Raw genomic sequence first — 17,258 nt, 5'->3', positions numbered from 1 at the left:
GCACATCTTCCACATCCATTCTACTACTATCTCTCCCCCATGCTTCAGCATTTCACCACATACTCCATCAATTCCTAGGGCTTTACCCAATTTAACTTTCTTCATTGCTTTCACAACTTCTATCCTACTGATTTCCTCCTGTCTTCTCACCTCCCTCCTTCTCCCACCCATTCCCCAGCCACTTATACTCGCATTACTTCCATCCTCTATGTTCAACAATTCCTTAAAGTGTTCTCTCCATCTGCACACTTTTTCTCCCTTCTCCACTAGTAATTTACCATTTTTATCTTTCACTCCCCTGCTAACTTCACTTCCTCCCTGTCTTACTCTTTTCACCTCTTTCCAGGACATTTTCTTACAGTCCCTCCACTTTACACTCAAATTCCTCATCCACTCTCTTCTTACTCTCTCTTACTAATCTTTTCACCTCACTCTTTCTTTCTACATATAACTCTCTCTTCCACCTCTCAACTTCTTCCACGCCCCTATTTCTCATCCATTCATTGTATGCCTTCTTCTTTTGTGCCATAGCCTGTCTCACCTCTTCAGTCCACCATGCTGTTCCTTGCACCCCCCTGCGTCTTCTTTTCCTCCCACACACCACATCGCATGCCGCACATATTTCTTCTGTAAATATCCTGCACACGCCTTCCACGTCCCCCATCTGCTCCAATTCATATTTGCCCAATCGTTCCTCCACTTCTCTCTTATACTCTGCCTTTTTCTCATCCTCTTGTAACCTTTCCACTCTCCTTGCAACTACTCCTTCCTCTCGTCTTTCCCTTCTTCTATTCCTCCATCTTACTTGTATCCTAATTCTGGCCACCACCAAGTAGTGGTCAGAAAGTCCACTCCCCCAACCTCTATAAGCTCTTGCATCCATTACACATCTTCGCATCCTTTCATCCACACACACATAATCAATCATTGCCTTCCTTTCATTCAGTTCACCACCCACCCTTCTCATCACTCGCCACGTATACCTGTGGATCATTTTATGCCTGAAGAGGGTATTGGCTATCACCAACCCCCTCCCAGCACAAATGGCCACTAACTCACTTCCATTCTCATTTATCTCAGCAGGCACACCCCACTCACCAACTATTCCATCCACCTTCACATTCTCAACTTTACCATTCATATCACCGATCAAAAACACTCTCTCATTCCTTCCAAACTTTTCCATGCACACTTCTACATTTGTCCAGAACTCTTTTCTCACTCTGCTAGCACGATTTTGCGTTGGCTGATACACACGCACAACCGCCCACATTTGTATTCCAACTTTCAACTTTACCCACACAATCCTTGACCCAACTGATCCATACATTCTTATGCTCTTCTTCCATCTTTTACAACTATACATACTCCTTCCTCTGCCCTCTCATTCTCACCTACTCCTGCACATATACCCCATCCATACTCCCATTCTCTCACACTTTCTCCTCTCCATTTTGTTTCAGTCATTCCACATAAATCCACTTTTGCATCCTCAAGCATCTGGACACTCTCTCTCTCTTTCACCTCATCATTCGCTCCTCTTACATTCCATGTAGCCATTACTAAGTCCTTTGTCCGGTCCTGGGTCGTCATCGTTTGATCAGTCCAAATTATCCACATTTAATTCTCTACACGGGATGATATTTATGCGGTAAAACCCGTGAGTGCTGTAAGCAAGATGGATCATCAAGAAACTACAGCCTACTGATGCAAGCAGATTATTGCTCTTTATTTAGCAAATATTCCAGTAACACAGATATACCGGCAGCTTAACATCAAAAAGACAGTTGACGGATAGATAAGTGAAACAGAGAGGTAGAACATAGGAAACTTGATAAATGAAGCCCATCGTAGCACAAGACCAAGACAGACAAATTCATATATGTGCCCAAGAACAACCACTTACCACTTGTGTTGCTATCAAGAAGCAAATTAATCTGTCGGCATTCAGTGCCGTTAGTGACACCAGTGCTTTCGAAAGGGGAAATTGGTCATTTTTATTCACACGAAATTCCAACATTGTAAAATATATAGGGCAGTTCAATGAAAGAACTAAAGAGGGAGAGGGTGACAGTCAAAAAGCAAAAGCGCAACAACAAAGAAAACTAACACCAAAACGGTAGGGGGGGGAGGGAAACCATAACAAAAGTCAAGATATCCTCTCCCACCCATGGAGTGGTGATGACTGATGGAACGGAAGGCCTGGCATGCAGTGTTGCCAAACAAAATATTATAGAAATCCACTAAATTAGTCTCAGATGCAGTAAAAATCCTCCAGACTGGAAAAAAAAAAAAAAAAAAAAAAAAAGGCCTGATAAATGTAATATTTTTTTACCAGCTAGATTGCTTTTAATTCTCTAAATTAAGCAGGATAATCACTTCATTGGTAACTGGTGGCATAAGTCGTGAAAACGTACCAGATGTCACTTTTTATTTACCGGTAATTATTGACTGATCTATTAAAAAAAAAAAAAAAAAAAAAAAAAAAAGGCCAAAGTTAACTAATATTTTTGCATGATTAGTTTTTTACACCATAAATAATGTTTGCAGGGCAGGCAAAGACTGTTTCTGTCTCCTAAGTGAACATTGCCAGACCCAGGGAATTTTTTCCAAAACTTAAAGAAAGCAAGACAACTTCTTTGGATGATTGTACAAATGAAAAAATTTACATGAACTACAGTAACTATGTACATAATGAGATAATTAATTTAAACTTACCTCTTTGCAATATAAGCTTTTTCCACATTCTTTAACTGTAACTCCTTATCCTGGATACTAGTTTTGTTATTAACTTTGTCGGCATCTACCACGTGGCTTTGTTTGTTGTCGGCACTGACTTTACTGGAGACTGCTTCCTTCTTCAGAGAGCTGCTTGAAGCATCAGTGTTCTCTATAGATTTGCATGTTGGAATTTCTTGACCTTTAGTACTACTACCTTCAGATCTGTTGGACTGTTCCTCCTGCTCAACGTCAGATGCAGCAGCCGCAGGTTTCTCCCTAGAATCCTCCTTTCTCAGCAACTTAGTACTTGTCTGAAACTGACTTGGCACCATTTCCCCTGCACTGTACGTACTGTGTTTCTGTATCTTTGCTGATTTAACGGAAAGTTTGGATGGCATTTTGTTCAGCTTTGTTTTACTGGTCAACCGAGACTTTGTGGGCAGTGCATCGCTTCCACTATTGATCTTCGGGAATTTCATGCCTTTACAACTAGTTTTGTTATTTTGGCCTTTGATGACTTCTCCAAGTTTACTTATGGCATTCTTTTTCACACGTACTTCCTCATCAGCACCACTAGCACCCTCACGAGGAAGTGAATCACTAGCATATACATCTAAACTGCATGCACTGACTACTTTTTTAAAGACTTTATCTGGCAGAATGTCAATCACTTCACTGTTTATTTCATTCTCAGATATTTTTGAAGTATCACAGTCATTTACACTACTATCCAAGCAACTCTCACTTTCACTCAACTCTGGCTTAGAGACTGGTTCTAGGCTTCCCTCTGAGATACTGCCATCACTATCTTCCTCCTGCACTTGATCCAAAACCATCCACTCCCCGGCAAATTTTTCATCTGACTCTGAAGGGTTGTCATTCTGATCGCTCTCATTATCTTCTGTATGTTTTCCATCAGTTATGACCACCTTTCGTGACACATTATTCTCTTGTGAATCAGTGGCGCAGGTTTCTTCAGGTGCATTATGATTGCTACTAGCTGGCTGATGAATAACAACCTTTAGAGATGCCGGATGTCTGTCAACCTCCAAATTCTGATCTTCCATGCTAGGACTAATTTCATCAGTATTATGACCTGAATCAACCATAACCTTCCTCTGCTTGGTGTCATTTCCTTTTTTCTCAGACGTGTTCTTCTTCAAGGTATGGAAAACCATCATCCTCAGGGTTTCCTCATCCTCCTCCTCTTCAGCATTTGACACATCTGCTGACCTTCCCAACAATGTGTCTTCCCTGAAGTCTGGCTGTTGTGGCTTTTCCTCTACTGTCCTCAGTCTCTTGTTTGCAGTAGCTACACTATGTTCATCAAAGGCTGAAGCAATATTCGACAGCTGAATTTTCAATCTGCCCATCTCTTTTAGGCTAACTTCCCGACCAGATTTTCCCTTATCTTGTGACTTTTGACTGAATGAGTTGACAGGAGATACATCAGAGGTACCGGTACCAGCAATCTCTTTATCATTGTTCACAATGTGAGAGGAGGATGGCTTCACAGCTGATGCACTGGTGGTTCCTGGTCTTTTCTGCAGCATTTTTCTCCTCTGCAGGATTTCCTTCCTCCTAAGCTCCTCTTTGAGCATACAGTACTCCACCTGCTGACGCTTGCTCAGATGACGCACAACCTGCATGAATGACGTAACAATAACTTCCATGCATATTCAAAACAAAGTGCAATACTGTAAGTCCTTGCTGAATGCTGTCTTCTTGTGTCATTTTTATAATAAAGTCCACAGCAAATTTATCTGTGGGCCTACCAATTTCCCCTTAACAAGTGCAATTTGTAGGGAAAATGTTATATCTTTTTTTATGGTACAGTATTTGAAACATACATATCCCTAACATATACCATGAACTTAAGCTATACAACTATATTCCAAAGAGCTTTTTGCTAAGAAAGTATTCCACTACAACAAATAAAGTTATCTACATCATAACTTTTCCACAACAATTTAAATTTTACTGTATGTGAATAATATACAATGATATATAAGGTGAGCTTTTATAAAAAAATGAGGATCTGCATTATCTCTAGAAACCCATAAAATCACACAACTAAAGACTAGACAATACATTACTTACATGTGGTGTTGAGTCCGAGTGCTGTCCTTTAATTTCTGATGAATTTCTTTTTGGTTTATCTTGCACCTCCACATCTTCATCAGTCGGCTTTGTATTGCGCAAGCTCTTCAATAGCAGGTCTAGACTATGATCAAATGCTCCACTGCTGGATGGCTCTGGTTCCACTTCCTTTCGAGCGTCTGATGAATATTTCTGACTTGATGTCTGATCTTCATCTTCTGAGTCTGAGTTCAAGTTTATTACAACAGGCTTGATAGGTGGAAATTTGATTTTTTCATTATCAACTGATGATGAATCAAGAGGGCTTTGATAATAAAACTGGCTACTTTTAGGATCCAGAGCAAAACCGCCAATATCTGAAAGACCAGTTCGTCCATCCCCCTTAAAGACACGGGACGGACTGCCTTCTAAGCTCCTTGATCTAGCAGTGACATTTTTCTGTAATAATGAGTGGGATATTGGAGGCTTGGCAACTGAAGGAAGCTCAGAGGACTGGGAGAGATAAGAACTACGGCTTCCAGCCTCCTCTCTTGTTACTGTGCTTTTCAGGCTATAGTTTTTCTTTGATGTTAAGAAACCAGTCCCTGCTACAGGAGCCTGTTGACCAATGACTGATTTTTCTGATAAATTTTCTTTCTGCTGCTTCCTTATCGACATGTCAATCAGCAACTGGGCACGCAAAACATCCTCATCCTCTTCCTCTGCACCTGAGTTTGATGACTGTGCAGTACTTTGTTCACTGCCTGCCGGAAGAGTATTAGAGTCGTCTGAATGTACGGACTTGGGGGATAATACTTCCTGGGTTTCAACCATATTTTGAACCACAACTTTCTGACCTACAGTTCCTTTCAACTCCCTAAGTTTCTGTTTTTGACGTGCTCGTCGTCTTCTCCTTGCTTCAGCTCTTTTCAAGGGATCTGCAGGTGTAATGCCATTTTTTACAATAGGAACCTGTATTAAGGTTCTATCATTAGAGTGGCCTTTTTTAGGTGGTGGAGACTGTTTATTCAGCACCACAGACATGAAAGCCTGGTACTGTTCGGCAGGTGTGTTTTTCAAATCTGTTTGAAATTCAGTTACTGGTTGAAAAACATCAGTACTTTCTAACTGACCTGGCTCAAGCTGGCTACTATTCTGCACCATAGGAAGCTGTGGAATGGGGAGGGATAGGTCTTCCATTTGGTCATATGAATCCCTGTTTGGGCTACACCACTGAAGATTTTGATTTTGTACTTCTTGCTGCTGCTGGTGCCCCCAGTCTCCACTGCCCATGCTCTCCATGCCATACTGGAGGTACTCATTATTAGCCTCAAATGATACCTGCATAGTCTGGAGGTACATATTCTGGTCATAGCACCAGTTGTCAATATTATCTATATCATTAGCAGGCTGGTCTGGGGGTGGTGGTGGAGGCATCATATAAGCCCATTCTACTGGGATCTGGAGGGTATTTGGTGCACCTTCTGGAACCCCTGCACCACTTTCGTTCAAGTTGCCTGAAATGTCACTTACAGATTTACGAATGACAGAACTGACGTGTGCTGGGGAATCTGGAGTGTCTAGGTGATAACGCTCACCTACTTCTTGTACAAGTTCTTCCACTTCTACGTCACCCTCCTCCTCTCCTCCTGAGGAATCACATATATCCATGTCTATTGGGTCCTGATTAGAATCCTGCTGCTCCTTAAGAGTTCCCTTAAATTCTTCATTCTTCATTTGTACTTGCTTGAGTCTTTCACCAATTTCAATTGGTTCTTTACTTGAGTCTGAATATGAGTAAAGTTCATGCTCAGGACTACTTGAGAGTGAAACTGGTTTACTGGTACTTCCATTAAGTTCATCTAATATAATTGCCTGCTCCGCCTTCAGAATCAGTTCTCTTATATCTGGTAAGTTAGTGGTCGATGGTTTTACTTCAGTGGCTTGATTTAAGGCTTCCATTAGAAGTGGTGATGTTTTTGCTGATCCTGTGGGCAAGTCTTTCAGCTGATGTGAAGCCTTTGATTTTGCACAAAAGGAGCCACTTTCTGGATGCTGCAACTGACTGCTCTGGTTCACTATGGATAATAAATTTTCATTTATTACTAAACCTGAATTAGTATCACCAGAAGAAGACAGTGTAAAAGACCCTTCTTTCTGGCCTTCTTTACGAATGTCACTGAGAAACCTGAGGGAAGATTGGAGGGCAATTAATCGCAATTGTAACTCATCTTCATCTTCTTGATCAAGTGTATAACATTCTGGTTCTATGCCAGATGGAACTTTTTCTACCTTCCCTTTGTTACTGTCTGAGGTTTTCACTAGCGTGCTCTCCTTGCCTGTTGAATTTGCTGCCGAACCCTCTCTTTTGGACTGTAACTTGAGTTCTACAATCTTTTTCTTGAGCAACATCTCTCCAAGGCTGCCAGGGGGAGGCTTCTTCTGACCCTTCAGCATAGGAAGGTCTTTCATGTCTCTCCAAGACAGCTGTACTGGCTTTGATTCAGATTTGGTGTGATGTGAATTTTTGGAACTTTGGGTCTGCTTTTTAGACGACTGTTTTTCTACATACTTTCTAAATTTGCTTTTGGGTGTAGGTACTGGTAATTTTTTCTGTGGAGGCTTGCTCTTGCTAGTGGGCTTGTGCATAAGAGGAAGCCTGATGACAGACTTGGGGGGAGGTCGTTTTGGGCTATACTCTTGTTGTAGATGAGGTTTGTCACCTGCCCTGCTGACACTCACAGAACTTTTATTTTCCTTTCCTGAAAGAAAAAAATTGTGTATACAAAATTGGCAAATACAGGTTATTACCTGATGTTATTTTTCTCATGAAGTTACCAGTATGCAAGATTTCAGTTGCAAAGAATTTTGCATTATATTTGCAAACAATTTTGCATTATATGAGGATGGAAGGTAGCTAGTACTCATGAGATCCTGGGTATCTAATAATTAAGTATGTCGATGTATAACCTCTAAAGAACTAATAGGATCGATTGATCCTTTCCCAGAATTTCCCTTGATGCTGAATAGGATCGACAGAGGAGCCTTTGTATAAAAAAAAAAAAAAAAAACTGCGAACACTAGGCTTCGGCCCAACTGCAACGTATATCGATGCAAACCAATGAGAACTAAGTCCTGAGTAGGGAGGGGGGAGGATCCAGGCCCCTACCCATGGTAGGGGGGGTGATTCCCTCCACCACCCTCTCGCCACCTTCCTCTACCTCAATACCTATGTTCCCTCTCCCCCTCCCTTGCCTCTGACTGCCTCCTGCTCCCTCCCACTCCCTCCCCCACCATCCTCCATCATGCCACCATGGTTCTCCACCCCCCCCACTTCCTCCCCTCCCTATCTCCCTGGAGAGGGTTATATCCCCCCTACCCACCCTCCACACACCCCTGTACTCCCTCTCTGCCTTTCCTCTTTGTCTTGTGGTGTTTTTCTCCCACCTCTATACCCCCGTACCACCCCTGCAGGCCTCTCCCCTCCCCACCCCACCCCCATCCCCCACTCCCTACCCCCTGTAGTATGCCATCTGCTTACCTCTCCCCTCCCCCCGCCTAGAGTATTATAAGTCATTATTAATATTCATGTCGCATGTTTTCATTCGATACCAGATTATTGTTTGTGTAATTGCATACACCAATGCATGAAGCAGAATGTGTGTTTTTTCATGTTTTTTAAATGAATTTCCATGCTTTTTTGGGGGTGGGAATTGTGTATTCGTGTGTTTGTCTTTCTCTTACACCATTATCATTATTTTGCATGCTTTAGCTTTTATCTCCCTTTGAAATTCTTACAGCTACTTGATCTGACAGCTCTGAGGGGAGGGGATGGGGGGAAGGGGTGAAGGAAGATATGGTGGAGTGTGTGAGTAACACCACAAAAAAAAATTTACATGCTTTAGCTCAATTTCTTTTTTATACTGGCAGTTACACAGCTATGAGGGAAGGGGAGAGAAGTGTTGGGGGGGAAGGGTGTTGGGAGCAAGTGAAGAACACCGACATAATTATTTTGCATGCTATTGTTTGGAAAATCTATCTATCTCTATCTATATACTTAGGCGGCTTCCCCCAAGGAAAGGGAGGTAGCCGAGACAGGACAACACACTCCCAATTTCCTCATCCATTCAAACACTTTCATTCGCATCTTAGCCCCAAAGGGGAGAAGGGACAGATCCTCACCGCACCACACAGCACGAGGGTCAACTGCGCAGTGCAATCAGTGACATCTGCAGCAGGGCCCAACAGCAGAGCTGGCTTACCTCTGCCACATCATAATAGACCCATCCCCTTACCTGCACCTGACCTGATCAGCTGATCAGACCAAAAGCAGGAAAATATCCTCTCAGGGCTGTGTCATCATTTATTCATTCACAATTTCTCTCCATTTATTTCTGTCACGCACAGCCACTCTTCCTTGCTCAACAGACATCCCTCTCGCATCCAACACTCTCTTCACACTGTCCATCCATCCTATTCGTGGTCTCACTCTCAGCCTTACACCTCTCACATCAGATCTAGTTATCTCTTTCATCAATCGCTCATTATCCATTCTCTCCATATGCCCAAACCATCGCAACGCCCTCTGCTCAACTCTACCAGCCATCTCCCGAACAACTCCAGTTCTCTCTTGCACTTCATCATTTCTCACTCGTTCCATATGCGTCACTCCACACATATTCCTCTGACACCTCATCTCCATTACAATCAAACTTTTCCTCTGTGCTACACCCATATTCCATGTTTCAGCCCCATATAATGCAGTCAGTACCACAACACCCTCATACAGCCTTCTTTTTACATCCATTCTAAGGTTACGACATCTAAACACTTTTTTCAATCCTCCCAGCACCTTTCCTACTTCATTTATTCTAAACTTCACTTCTTCATCTATTCTTCCATCCACAGCAACATGTGACCCTAAATACTTAAAACTACCTTCTCAAGCAACTCACCATTCAAAACAATATTCATCCTCCTACCCTCTACTGACCTCATACACTTCATCACTTTACTCTTATTTACTTTCAATTTCCTCCTTTCACATACCCTTCCAAACTCCTCTACCAACTGTTTCAATCTCTCCTCTGAATTAGCCACCAGTGCAGTATCATCTGCAAACATCAGCTGCTTCAGACTGCACTCTCTACCATCAACATTCACCAGACTCAGACCTCCACCTAAAACTCTTGCATTCACCTCCCTTACAACACCGTCCATATAAATATTAAACAACCAAGGCAACATCGCAAATCCCTGCCGCAGCCCCACTCTCACGGGAAACCAATCACTCACAGTATTTCCCACTCTTACACACGCTCTACTATTTACATAAAAACTTTTCACTCCTTTTAGTAACCTACCATCAAGTCCATACAATCTTAAAACAGTCCACAAAGCCTCCCTATCAATTCTATCACACATTTTCTCTAAATCCATGACAGCCCAAAACACATCCTTGCCTTTCACTAAATACTTTTCACCCACTTGTCTCACAGCAAATACCTGATCCACACATCCCATCCCTCTCCTAAAGTCACACTGCTCATCACCAATCACTCCCTTTGTACCCTCTCTAACTCTCTTAATTAACACTCTACCATACACCTTACCTACAACACTCAACAGACTTATACCCCTAAAGCTAGTACATTCATACTTATCACCCCTGCCTTTATACAATGGGACCACACAAGCACTTGCCCAGTCAACTGGTACCATACCTTTCACAAAGCACGCATTCAACAATCTTACTAACCAGTCAACAACAGTCACTCCACCACCCTTCAGGCATTCCACAGCACACCCATCCATACCTGCAGCTTTCCTGTTTTTCATCTCCTTTACAGCCTCCTGCACTTCCTCCTTCATGAGCAAAGAATCATTCAACCCTCCCAACACATTTATTCCTTGCACCCTTCCATCTGCAAGGATATCAGGCACCCTTTCCTCCTCTACATTTAACAATCTTTCAAAATACTCTGCCCATCTCTTTCTTACTCCATCCATCTCAATTAACATCCTTCCATCCTCTGCTCTTACTCGCTCTTCCTTCCCAGACTCTCCCTTTCGCACCCTTTTCACCTCCTGCTAAAACATTTTCTTATTCTGTTGAAAATTCTCAGTCAACTCCTACCCCACCTCTTATTTGCTGCCACTTCAGCATCACGCACAGCCTTTCTCGTCCTATTCCTCTTTTCCTTATACCTCTCATATGACACCTCATCCTTCCTCTGCAGCCACACTTCATATGCACATCTCTTCTCAGCCACAGCCATACTTACTTCCTCACACCACCATTCACTCTCTTTTCTTACACCACCACCCACGTCTCACACCACACACCCCTTCCGCATGTCCCACAACAGCACTCTTAAACTGCCAATCCTCCTTCACACGGCCATTTTCCTGATCTTTCATTGCATTCCACTCATCTTTCAATTTCTCCTGAAAATTCTAACAGGTGGGGGTAGGGGGAGGGGGGTAGAGGGGGGGGTGATGGGAGTGGGTGAGGAAGGTAATGGGAGGGGAGGAATGAGGGGGCGATAGGGTGGGAGCGCATAGAAAACTGGAGTCGCACCGCCTGGAAGGGTAACTTTTTTCAACTCTGCTTTTACTCGCTCATGAGCCAGTTGATCTAAAATGCTCTGGTTTGTGGCATAAGGTGTGTAAATTCAAGCTCTAAGCCATGGGCATAAAACTTTTTACTTCTGTAAGAGTTGAATAATCGGCTCCACATACAGCAAGCTCGCCCCCAATGCGTGGGTTTCGTTCCTAATGTGGCACGTTCAGCGCAAAACCGCATAAGTTTTAACTACTCCTCATTTTGCTCCCTAGATCTCCTAAACGTGGTCTTTTGCTGTTATCTGCCATTGGTAATCAATATGAAGCACTTCAAGTGGTTAGAAGGTTTATTTAATGTTATAACTTACAAATACAGTACTGCACAGCAAAACTTCGACATACAAATACGTAAACACAAGGCAACATTCCAATGCTGAAACCAATTGGCATCGGAATGTTGCCTTGTGTTTACGTATTTGTATGTCGAAGTTTTGCTGTGCAGTACTGTATTTGTAAGTTATAACATTAAATAAATCTTCTAATCACTTAAAGTGCTTCATATTGATTACCAATGGCAGATGATAGCAAAATACCATGTTTAGGGAGTCTTGGGAGCAAAATGGTTTTGGGACTATTCGCTGTCAAGCCAGTTCGCCGTCACAATAATAACAAGACAACATAGACTTTGATGGATCCCCCTGAAAGATAGTTATTAAAGTATTGATTAATTAATAATAAGTATATTTATACAAGTATTGATTAATTAATATAAGTATATTTATAGAATGACGGGGAATCATCCCGGGTGCGAATTGTCCTGACGGTGAATTGTCCAAGTTTTGACGGGGAATTGACAAGATGGCAAATTGTCTTGGAACCCACCGATCGTGTGTAATCTATAAATCAGGTTAACTGGCTACAAGGCTTTATTTAATGCTTTAACTTTCTTTAAGTGCTTTAACTTACAAGTGCATACCAGAATAGTAAATATTTAACTTACAAATACAGTACTATGGAAAAGCAGTACAGCAAATATTTAACAAACAAATAAAAAAGGTAATATTCTGACGTCTATCAGAAAACTGGTTATGAGACTTTATTTCTTACTTGAACGTTATTTAATAATACTTTAACTTGCACATAAACTTACCAGAACAGTACTGTAAATATTTAACTTACAAATACAGCACTGAGGAAAAACAGTACAGCGAATCACATCACGTGATCAAAACATACCGTGCGTGCTGAGCTGATGTTCGAGGATTTGGCCTTTCAAAGGCCTCTCTTGCGTAAATTTATAGTTTTCGTAATGGTTCTTTAATCTTACATTGTCTTATACATATCCCAGCACTAACCGCGTATAATTGCGAGCGCATTTGGCGAGAACGTGTTCGGGGCGAGCTTACTGTACACGTTTTCAGGGAAGTTCGGTCAATCGAATTGCGTATCCTCTAGGGGTTAAGCAAGAAAAACGGAACTCCTCAGTTCTCCTAAACCAAATCCAATCCCACAAGTTTCAAGGGTCTGAAACACTCCCATTAACAGATTAAGAAAAAAAAAACACACCAAGGAACATCAAAACAACACCCAGCACACGATTCATACACAAATACTGTCATCTCTCCTCCCTTGCCTGCCTCAAACCAGCATCCAGAAGCACATCCATGCTCAAATCACTCGCTGCTCCATTCAGCCACTCAAAGACAATACACATCTGCATACACAGCCTCCTGATATCCACCCTTTTGAATCCTACCTCCCTTGTAAGGACAGGGTCCACCTGGCAAGGCTGAGATATGGGCATCATCCAGCCCTCCTGAGTTATCAGAAGAGGCTGGATGAATCTGTTGCTGATGCCTATCCAGGATGCAATACAGCAACCCATATTATTAAGCACATTATGAAAGACTGCACTGCACACAACTGCCTGCGCCAACAACACAACATACACTCCTTGAGAGCTCTGTGGGAAAGCCCAGTCTCGGCCATGGCCTTCCTTGGGGACTTGGGGCTGTTCGGCCAGACTGCCTAAGGAACTACTACTACTATTACTACTACTACAGCAAGGGTCGACTGTATACACATAATTGTATGCCTATGAAAAGTCCTTAGAAAAGATTTCCATTTTGTTAATTATTTCCAAATGAAATGATGGATGGGTAATAGCAAGACTGTTTTTTGATAATGCACCTTTCCCTTTGTCGCCACAATAATTTTAAAAATTATTCCATTTACAAGAAGTTCTAGGAAATTGTTATTGTATATCTAAACGAACTTCTTCAATCTATGTACCGTATTGGTTATTATTGTTACCATCATCATCATCATCATCATCATCCGGACCTCCTTTCCCACCCTACGGCAGGGTGAGGAGTAACAACGTCCAGACAGCCCTAATTTGCCCAATCCAATGGGCCATGCGTCCATTCAATCACCATTCAAGTCCTTGGAGTCCTGGCTCTATCTGATATCCCAAAAACATTCACCACATTCTGTAGCTTCACATAAATGTATCTGACAGAGTCAATCCGGACGCTGTCACATTAAAAAGGGGTGCCAAATCCCTGATCATGTGCTTCTCCTCACAATATTCATCTAGCCAACTCAATCTCTTGTCAGTCCCCTAGCCTCAGCAACTTCCAAATCTCTCTTCCTCACACACTCATCCATCATATCCCTCCACCTTCTCCTTGGCCTACCTTGTCTCCTCCCTCCTTCATATTCACTCTGATATACCTTTTTCAGCAATCTATTGTTATCCATCCTTTCCACAGGACCATACCATCTTGGTACACTCTCTTCTATTCTGGTGCCCACAGACCTCCTCACTTCACATCTTTCACGAATCACATTATTTAGTATCCTATCCACTCTCTGTACTCCACATACATTCCTCAGCAGACCCATCTCCACTGCTCTCACTCTTGAGTTTTCATTTTCATGCCACGCCATAGTCTCACATCCATATGTTAAAGTTGGCATTAAAACTCCTTCATGTAAGTCTCCTGCAGCTGCAACACTCAAGCCTCCGTTTCATATCAAGGCCTTCATTGCACCAGCTACTTTCCTTCCTTGTGTCACTCTACTTTCCACTTCTTTTGCAAAAATTCCTCCCTTTTCAATCACTGTACACAAGTATTTGAATTCTCTCACCATTTCCAGTCCCTCTCCATTCACTGTAACATCACACTGGGAGTCACTTTCTCAGTAACCATCACTTTACTCTTTTCTACATTTACTCTTCCATTCATATCCCCCATTACGATCTCACCATCCACTCACTCGATGTAGTGCCCTTTCCTCTCCTCCACCCGTCTTTCCTTCCATCCTCTTCTGTCGTTCTTTCCTTCATTCTTTCCTCGTCCTTCTGCCTACAGGTGCCTATACACTCCCTCTTCTGTCTTTCTTTCATTCATTCTTTCCTCTTCCTTATGCCTGTGGGTGACAAGCCAAATGGTTTCCTGTACACCAGGAAACCATTATTATGCTGGGTGGTAACCATATAACCAAATTTTGGCACCTGGTGGTTTAGTGGGTAATTACGGCGCTCCAATCGGATTGAGTAGGTGAAGGTCTATATTCAAGGGTTGGTTGGGGTTTATTGCTCACGTAATGCCACTCAGGGTTGAGTGAGGCTGGTCACTCTCATCTTAAATGTCAGGACCAATTTGCCTAGTTCAAGGCTCCTATGCTCCTCATGGGACAACGCAGGATGGGGAAAATCTCTTGATACTGACAGTATTAAGGAAGGCTAACTATATCAAACCCCATGTTTTGAAGTCATAACTGTACAGTACTAACCTTTTCCTCTGATTAGCACAGCAGGTGAATTATCTTCACTTTCATCACTACTGCTGGAGCAACTGCAACTGCTGGACTCACTCGAAGAATCAGAACTGGAGACCTTTTTACAACGCTGGTAATGAGAATGACAGCCCCCTTTGGTCTTGTCACTCTTAGTTTTTTTCTCTCTTGCTCTCTTACTGATGTCTGCCTTCCCCTTGCTTTTGGTGTCTATGTGGGACATATGCCACTTTCTTCTATCTCTGTCCTCCTCCTCATACTTACTACTATTACCTCCACTATTTTCTCTTTCCCTTGTTTCTTCCTTCTCTCTCCTGGTATTACCAGTTTCTCTCTCTCTCCAACTGTTTGTCTCATCTCTTTCCCTTCTGCTAACTCCATCTCTGTCCCTTCTGTGACTTACTTCGTCCCTTGACCAACTCTTAGTTGCCTCAGTTACTACTGTGTAGCTACTTGAGCTCAGCACTCTAGTCTTCTTCCTAGGACTGGTGAAGATTGCAGTTCGCCCATGGTCATCATATATTACAACTTCTGATGTTACCGAATGTGGTCTGCCTGAAATGCAACAAGAAAATGTCAACATATCAAGACAGTAGACCTAATGGTATATTAGCAGCATAAATACAGAGAGGTTCCACTTGCAAGGTTTTGCAGAAATGTGTCTGGCTAGTCCAAAGCAGGTACTGTACACCCCTTTCAAAAAATCATGCTACTTAAGCACTAACATAAATGTGGACACAGGACTGTGTTAGATGTGTTACCTATGATGGCAGAATAAACATTTATTTTGGTACAGTATTCACAGTTACTCCACATTTTTTGTATGTATTAGGGAACAGACACCCCCATGAATAATGAAAACCTATCTAAAAGGGCCCCCACAGACATAATTTAACCACGGCATTGTCTAAATGCCCACTGTAATGCCCCACAACATATCCAGACATTAGAATCTTCTTGATTAAAATGAGATGAAATTATTTCTATCTATCTACTGCCAGACGCCTCAATTCCGTTCGCAGTGGCCACAAACATATCGCCTCCACATCGCCCAGTCCCTCGCCATTTCACCTGCCCTGCTCCCAACTCACATCCCCCTCTCTCATATACCTCTCCACCCCATCCCTCCATCTCATCCTCAGCCTCTCCCCCCCTCCACTTCACTCACATACACTCTCTTCATCACTTTCACCCTCCATTCTCTCCACATGGCCAAACCACCTCAGTGTATTCCTCCTAACGCTTCCTATCACATCCAGATCAACACCACAACGCTCCTTTATATCCTCATTTGTCAGCCTGTCTCTCCATGTGACTCCACAGGCTCCTCTTAAATAACTCATTTCCACTGCTCTCTCTCTTGACTTGTGCCCTTCTAACAACATCCAAGCTTCACTTCCATATGTTAGACTTAGTATCACAATACTGTCATGCAGTAACTTTTTCACTTCCATGCTCACTTCCCTGTTTCTTATCACTGCTTTCAAGGAACCAGCAACCTTTCTTCCCTGCTGTACCCTTTCAAGCACTTCACCCTCCAAACTTCCATCCTTACTCATCACAATACCCAAGTACTTAAACATACTCACATTTGCCAATTCCTCACTATCCAACCTCGCTGTGCATTCACTGACTTCACCTCTCTCAAAGACCATCACTTTACTCTTCCCTACATTCACCTTTAGATTCCGTTTCTTACACACTCTCCCAAACTCATCCACCAAGCCTTGCAGCTCCCCTTCGTCTTCACTCAACAACACAGTATCATCTGCAAACAACAATACAGAGAGTTTCCAAACACTACCTTCTCTCACCAGGGCCACTCCAACATCCACTACCCTACCTTGTACCTCTTTTATTACCCCATCCATGTACAGATTGAACGACCATGGAGACATGACATATCCCTGCTTCAACCCAACCTTCAAAGAGAAAAATGAGGTTATTTACCCATAGAAATTATACTAAATCATCCCAAAACATACTTGAAACTTTGATACAACCGACTAGGGCAATTTAAGTCAATGCCAGTTGGGGGAAATCAGACCAGGTCATTTTAACCGAGAATAAAACCTACATATATAAGGTGT

General features: G+C 42.5%; 1 protein-coding gene across 1 annotated transcript in view; it reads right to left on the bottom strand.

The window, feature by feature from the left end:
- LOC145400537 (uncharacterized) overlaps positions 1-17,258 on the bottom strand; it is a 53,639-nt gene that overhangs the window by 28,233 nt on the left and 8,148 nt on the right. Inside the window, exons 2-4 of the mRNA XM_080273058.1 lie at positions 15,517-15,723; positions 4,822-7,562; positions 2,719-4,364 (exon numbers count right to left, since the gene is read on the bottom strand). Coding sequence (XP_080129184.1) covers positions 2,719-4,364; positions 4,822-7,562; positions 15,517-15,723 — 4,594 coding nt within the window. The remainder of the gene's footprint in view (positions 1-2,718; positions 4,365-4,821; positions 7,563-15,516; positions 15,724-17,258) is intronic.

This window comes from Coenobita brevimanus, chromosome 52 (assembly GCF_032717465.1).
Source record: "Coenobita brevimanus isolate Jiangsu-jjx chromosome 52, ASM3271746v2, whole genome shotgun sequence".
In the NCBI taxonomy this organism is placed as follows: domain Eukaryota; kingdom Metazoa; phylum Arthropoda; class Malacostraca; order Decapoda; family Coenobitidae; genus Coenobita; species Coenobita brevimanus.
This window is presented reverse-complemented; position numbering and strand designations above follow the sequence as displayed.